This window comes from Ovis aries, chromosome 22 (genome assembly GCF_016772045.2).
Source record: "Ovis aries strain OAR_USU_Benz2616 breed Rambouillet chromosome 22, ARS-UI_Ramb_v3.0, whole genome shotgun sequence".
NCBI classification, from domain to species: Eukaryota; Metazoa; Chordata; class Mammalia; order Artiodactyla; family Bovidae; genus Ovis; species Ovis aries.
The window spans coordinates 16,046,483-16,053,960 of record NC_056075.1 but is presented as its reverse complement, the minus strand read 5'-3'; the positions used below and the strand labels follow the sequence as shown (position 1 = coordinate 16,053,960).

Sequence of the window (7,478 nt, the reverse complement as noted above, 5' to 3'; positions counted from 1 at the left end):
ATACCTCTTGAAGTTTCAAGTTTTACAACACATGGTTCCTTCTGGTTAAGGTGCACTTCTCTTATATTTTCAGCCCCTAGCTCAAATTTTATTTGTGAATTTGAAAGAATTGGGTCATCTTTCCAAAGCTTTGGTGACTTAGTCCAATAAAGATCATATATTATGAGGAGGGAAAGTGTGTGGGCATTGCAATTGCTACACCTGAGTGTAGAAAAAGAGCAGTTCAACCAGTCCCTGAACGGGAATTTTATAAGAAGTTCCAACTGATCCCCCCCTCCCCCACCGGAAAATCATCCCTGGTGGCTAAGAGGTTAAAGTGTCTGCTTGAAATGCGGGAGAACTGGGTTCGATCCTTGGGTCGGGAAGATCCCCTGGAGAAGGAAATGGCAACCCACTCCAGGATTTTTGCCTGGAGAATCCCATGGATGGAGGAGCCTGGTGGGCTACAGTCCACAGGGTCGCACTGAGCGACTTCACTTTCACTTTCACTTTCACTTTGAAGTAACGAAGGAAAAAATTTTGTTACCTGCTGAGAAAGGCATGAAGTAGTCACTCTTTTTAAAGTTACCACTCTCATCCAGGAAGTGGCCAGGGTCAAACATTTCTGGGTTAGGAAATACTTTGTCATCATACAGCACGGAACTCAGTGATACTAATACACCTGTGCCCTGGGAAGAAAAGATGAAGATAAACTGAATGATAAAGAAGTCATGGAACTGGAAGAAATGTTATAAATTATTCACTCCAATCTTATGACCTACAGGTGAGAAATCCTAGGTCCAAAGAAAGACAATGACATTTTGAGCCAGACAAAGAAGTAATAAACAAGGAATATGCTTAAGGCAAGTGACAGTGATATTTGAAGTAGTGAGTCCATGGGTCCTAGGGTGTTAGACCTTATGAATCCATTCTTCTTATCATACTGGTGTCTGTCTCCATCAGCTGCTTTATTTTACTAGTTTAGTTTTCACTCATCTAATACATGGATTCAGAGAAGGCAATGGCACCCTACTCCAGTACTCTTGCCTGGAAAATTCCATGGATGGAGGAGCCTGGTAGGCTGCAGTCCATGGGGTCGCGAAGAGTCGGACATGACTGAGCAACTTCCCTTTCACTTTTAACTTTCATGCACTGAAGAAGGAAATGGCAGCCCATTCCAGTGTTCTTGCCTGGAGAATCCCAGGGACGGGGGATTCTGGTGGGCTTCCATCTATGGGGTCGCACAGAGTCGGACACAACTGAAGCAACTTAGCAGAAGCAGCAGCAATACGTGGATTATGGTTTAAAATGGGGAGACTCTGTTAGAGTTTGGGATGTCTGGATTATAAATTCATAAGACTTTTATAAACAGATTTTTCATCTAATTAATAATAACTTCTGTTATAATAACAATAAGTATAATAAAAAACTGCTGGTATTTATCATTGCCATGCAGATTGTTTGTCTTAAAGTATATGGCAGGGTTCATTAGAGATGGATGCTAGGTTTAAAACATAGAAAGGTGGGGGGGTGGTCCTAAGATGGAGGAGGACTAGGACGGGGAGACCACTTTCTCCCCCACAAATTCATCGAAAGAACATTTGAGCCCCAAGCAAATTCCATAGAACAACTTCTGAATGCTGGCAGAGGAGATCAGGCGCCCAGAAAAGCAGCCCATTGTCTTCAAAGGAAGTTAGGACAAAATATAAAAGATGAAAAGAGAGACAAAAGAGGTAGGGACTGAGAGCTGTACCAGGAAGGGAGTCTTAAAAAATAAAAGAAAGGTTTCCAAACACCAGGAAACACTCTCTCCGGTGGGTCTGTGGCGAGCCTTGGAATCTCAGAGGGCAAAATAATCGGGAGGAAACATAAATAAATAATTAAACCCCACAGATTACATCCCTAACAGCAGCTCCCAGTGGTGCAACAGCCCAGAGGCTCGCATCCCCCACTAGCAAGCGGGGAGGGACAGGGAGGAGCAGGCTGTATTGCTTAAGATAAGGGATGAATGCCCTGAGGGCCATGTGAGAGAACTAGCTTGACATCGCAACCCAGACTGTGGAGTAGCTGTCCTGTGATCCCCCGAAAGGCCCTAACCACCGCCAGGCATGCTCACAGAACAAAGGACTGAGCAGAGCTAGCTGGCTGTGGACCCAGCCCATCCCCCACCGGAGACAGGCAGGTGAGGGCAGCCATAGCCCCAGGGAGGCATCCTATACCAAACTGCAATCAGACTTCCTAGATAACCAAGACTTCTTGGGATTCTGGATGGTCGACATCCGCCGGGAGGGTCGCAGCCAGAGATCAGCTTCCCAGAAGGGACACACAGCACACCTGAGAAGGTGCACCTGTTGTACACCCAGAAAAACAAGTGGCTGGGATGGGGGAGGGGATACGTTGCAGCCTTCAACTGATGGCGACTACGCGTGCCAAGGACCTGGTCACCTGAGCTGCTTGGACCTGGGATGGGTGTAAAATGCAGGCCCAAACAAGTCTGCACCTTTGTGGAGTACCCAAGAACCTGAACCTGAGCAGCTTAGACCTGGGAAGTGCATGCAAACCAGGGCCCGCATCAGACAGTTCCCAGCAGAGCAAAGTAGAGTCTGAGCAGTGTAGACTGGGAAAGCACACATGCTGTGAGCAGGGGAAACCCAGTGTGGCTGAATCACTGTGAACACACGCCAGTGATATTTGTTTGCAGTATTCCTCTCTCCCCAAAGCATGACCGAACAAGCTAGCCTAAAAAAAGTGACCACCACCACGCCCCTTGTGTCAGGGCAGAGATTATACACTGAAGAGATCAGCAAACAGACTAAGTTAAAATAAACAGAGGGAACCGCTTTGGTTCAGGTGAATAGATTAAAACTCTGTAGTTAGCACCAACTACATAGGCAGGGGCCTATAGACTGTGAGAAGTACAAGCCGGACCAAGGAACTATCTGAAAATGAACTAACCCCACACTGTCCACAACAGCTCCAGAGAAAGTCTTAGATATATTTTTACTATTATAATTTTTTTAATTAAAAAAATTATTTTCTTTTTTTTGTTATTTTTAAGTCCCCATTACTCCTTTAATTTTCATTTTTATAACCTACTATTACCTTGCAAAAAAAAAAAAAGAAAGACCCTATTTTTTAAAGAAAACTTCATATATATATATACTTTGTAATTTCTGTGATTTTCTGTTTTTCTGTTTGTTTGTTTTTTGCCTTTGTTTTGTTTTTCTTTTTTTTAATTTTTATTTTTAATTTATTTTACTTTACAATACAGTATTGGTTTTGCCATACATTGACATGAATCAGCCATGGGTGTACATGAGTCCCCAATCCTGAAACCCCCTCCCACCTCCCACCCCATATCATCTCTCTGGATCATCCGCGTGCACCAGCCCCAAGCATCCTGTATCCTGTATCAAACATAGACTGGCGATTCATTTCTTACATGATAGTATAAATGTTTCAATGCCATTCTCCCAAATCATGCCACCCTCTCCCTCTCCCTCAGAGTACAAAAGTCCGTTCCATACATCTGTGTCTCTTTTGCTGTCTCGCATACAGGGTTATCATTACCATCTTTCTAAATTCCATATATATTCTCAAGTGCTCACAGAACCTTCTCCAGAATAGATCACATCCTGGGCCATAAATCTAACCTTTATAAATTCAAAAACATCAAAATCATTCCCAGCATCTTTTCTGACCATAATGCATTACGATTAGATCTCAATTACAGGAGAAAAACTATTAACAATTCCAACATATGGAGGATGAACAGCACGCTTCTGAATAACCAACAAATCACAGAAGAAATCAAAAAAGAAATCAAACTATGCATAGAAACTAATAAAAATGATAATGCAACAAACCAAACCTGTGGGACACTATAAAAGCAGTGCTAAGAGGAAAGTTCATAGCAATACAGGCATACCTCAAGAAACAAGGAAAAAGTCAAATAAATAACCTAACTCTACAACTAAAGCAACTAGAAAAGGAAGAAATGGAGAACTCCAGAGTTAGTAGAAGGAAAGAAATCTTAAAAATTAGGGCAGAAATAAATGCAAAAGAAACAAAAGAGATCATAGCAAAAATCAACAAAGCCAAAAGCTGGTTCTTTGAAAGGATAAATAAAATTGACAAACCATTAGCCAGACTCATCAAGAAACAAAGAGAGAACGATCAAATCAATAAAATTAGAAATGAAAATGGAGATATCACAACAGACAACACAGAAATACAAAGGATCATAAGAGATTACTATCAGCAATTGTATGCCAATAAAATGGACAACATGGAAGAAATGGACAAATTCTTAGAAAAGTACAATTTTCCAAAACTGAACCAGGAAGAAATAGAAAATCTTAACATACTCATCACAAGCACGGAAATTGAAACTGTAATCAGAAATCTTCCAGCAAACAAAAGCCCAGGTCCAGATGGCTTCACAGCTGAATTCTACCAAAAATCTAGAGAAAACCTAACACCGATCCTACTCAAACTCTTCCAGAAAATTGCAGAGGAAGGTAAACTTCCAAACTCATTCTATGAGCCCACCATCACCCTAATACCAAAACCTGACAAAGATGTCGCACAAAAAAAGGAAACTACAGGCCAATATCACAGATGAACATAGATGCAAAAATCCTTAACAAAATGCTAGCAAACAGAATTCAACAACATATTAAAAGAGCATACGTCATGGCCAAGTGGACTTTATCCCAGGGATGCAAGGATTCTTCAATATCTGGAAATCAACCAATGTAATACACCAGATTAACAAATTGAAAAATAAAAACCATATGATTATCTCAATAGATGCAGAGAAAACCTTTGACAAAATTCAACATCCGTTTACAATAAAAAAAAATCTCCAGAAAGCAGGTATAGAAGGAACATACCTCAACATAATAAAAGCTATATATGACAAACCCACAGCAAACATTATCCTCAATGGTGAAAAATTGAAAGCATTTCCCCTAAAGTCAGGAACAAGACAAGGGTACCCACTTTCACCACTACTATTCAACATAGTTTTGGAAGTTTTGGCCACAGCAATCAGAGCAGAAAAAGAAATAAAGGGAATCCAGTATGGAAAAGAAGAAGTAAAACTCTGACTGTATGAAGACGAAATGATCCTGTACATAGAAAACCCTACAGACTCCATCAGAAAATGACTACAGCTAATCTATGAATATTGTAAAGTTGCAAGATATAAAATTAACACATAGAAATCCCTTGCATTCCTATACATTAACAATGAGAAAACAGAAAGAGAAATTAAGGAAACAATTCCATTCACCATTGCAACAAAAAGAATAAAATACTTAGGAATATATCTACCTAAAGAAACTAAAGACCTATATATAGAAAACTATAAAACACTGGTGAAGGAAATCAAAGAGGACACAATTAGATGGAGAAATATACCATGTTCATGGATCAGAAGAATCAATATAGTGAAAATGAGTATATTACCCAAAGAAATCTATAGATTCAATGCAATCCCTATCAAACTACCAACGGTATTTTTCAGAGAACTAAAACAAATAATTTCACAATTTGTATGGAAATACAAAAAAAAACCTCGAATAGCCAAAGTAATCTTGAGAAAGAAGAATGGAACTGGAGGAATCAACCTGTCTGAATTCAGGCTCTACTACAAAGCCACAATCATCAAAACAGTGTGGTACTGGCACAAAGACAGAAATATAGATATCACCATAATCCAAGTCTATGCCCCAACCAGTAATGCTTAAGAAGCTGAAGTTGAACGGTTCTATAAAGAGATGTCCTTTTCATTATCGGGGACTGGAATGCAAAAGTAGGAAGTCAAGAAACACCTGGAGTAACAGGCAAATTTGGCCTTGGAATGCGGAATGAAGCAGGGCAAAGACTAAAAGAGTTTTGTGAAGAAAATGCACTGGTCATAGCAAACACCCTCTTCCAACAACACAAGAGAAGACTCTACACATGGACATCACCAGATGGTCAACACTGAAATCAGATTGATTATATTCTTTGCAGCCAAAGATGGAGAAGCTCTATACAGTCAACAAAAAAAGACCAGGAGCTGACTGTGGCTCAGATCATGAACTCCTTATTACCAAATTCAGACTCAAATTGAGGTAAATAGGGAAAACCGCTAGACCATTCAGGTATGACCTAAATCAAATCCCTTATGATTATACAGTGGAAGTGAGAAATAGATTTAAGAGCCTCGATCTGATAGATAGAGTGCCTGATGAACTATGGAATGAGGTTCGTGACACTGTACAGGAGACAGGGATCAAGATCATCCCCATGGAAAAGAAATGCAAAAAGGCAAGATGGCTGTCTGGGGAGGCCTTACAAATTGCTGTGAAAAGAATAGAGGTGAAAAGCAAAGGAGAAAAGGAAAGATATAAGCATCTGAATGCAGAGTTTCAAAGAATAGCAAGAAGAGATAAGAAAGCCTTCTTCAGCAATCAATGCAAAGAAATAGAGGAAAACAACAGAATGGGAAAGACTAGAGATCTCTTCAAGAAAATTAGAGATACCAAGGGAACATTTCATGCAAAGATGGGCTTGATAAAGGACAGAAATGGTCTGGACCTAACAGAAGCAGAAGATATTAAGAATAGGCGGCAAGAATTCACAGAAGAACTGTACAAAAAAGATCTTCACGACCCATATATTCACGATGGTGTGATCACTCATCTAGAGCCAGACATCCTGGAATGTGAAGTCAAGTGGGCCGTAGAAAGCATCACTATGAACAAAGCTAGTGGAGGTGATGGAATTCCAGTAGAGCTATTTCAAATCCTGAAAGATGGTGCTTTGAAAGTACTGCACTCAATATGCCAGCAAATTTGGAAAACTCAGCAGTGGCCGCAGGACTGGAAAAGGTCAGTTTTCAGTTTTCATTCCAATCCCAAAGAAAGGCAATGCCAAAGAATGCTCAAACCACACAATTGCACTCATCTCACATGCTAGTAAAGTAATGCTCAAGCCAACATCTGCTGGATCATGGAAAAAGCAAGAGAGTTTCAGAAAAACATCTATTTCTGCTTTATGCCAAAGCCTTTGACTGTGTGGATCACAATAAAATGTGGAAAATTCTGAGAGAGATAGGAATACCAGACCACCTGACCTGCCTCTTGAGAAATCTGTATGCAGGTCAGGAAGCAACAGATAGAACTGGATATGGAACAACAGACTGGTTCCAAATAGGAAAAGGAGTACGTCAAGGCTGTATATTGTCACCCTGCTTATTTAACTTATATGCAGAGTACATCATGAGAAACTCTGGACTGGAAGAAACACAAGCTGGAATCAAGACTGCCGGGAGAAATATCAATAACCTCAGATATGCAGATGACACCACCCTTACGGCCGAAAGTGAAGAGGAGCTAAAAAGCCTCTTCATTAAAGTGAAAGGAGAGTGAAACAGTTGGCTTAAAGCTCAACATTCAGAAAATGAAGATCATGGCATCCGGTCCCGTCACTTCATGGCAAATAGATGG

The 7,478-nt window shown here is 40.4% G+C and overlaps 1 protein-coding gene across 1 annotated transcript in view; it reads right to left on the bottom strand.

The window, feature by feature from the left end:
* Positions 1-7,478, bottom strand: part of LOC101107056 (cytochrome P450 2C19-like) — a 45,767-nt gene that overhangs the window by 3,515 nt on the left and 34,774 nt on the right. The window contains exon 8 of the mRNA XM_004020051.6: positions 527-668. Within this exon, the coding sequence (XP_004020100.3) occupies positions 527-668 (142 nt within the window). The remainder of the gene's footprint in view (positions 1-526; positions 669-7,478) is intronic.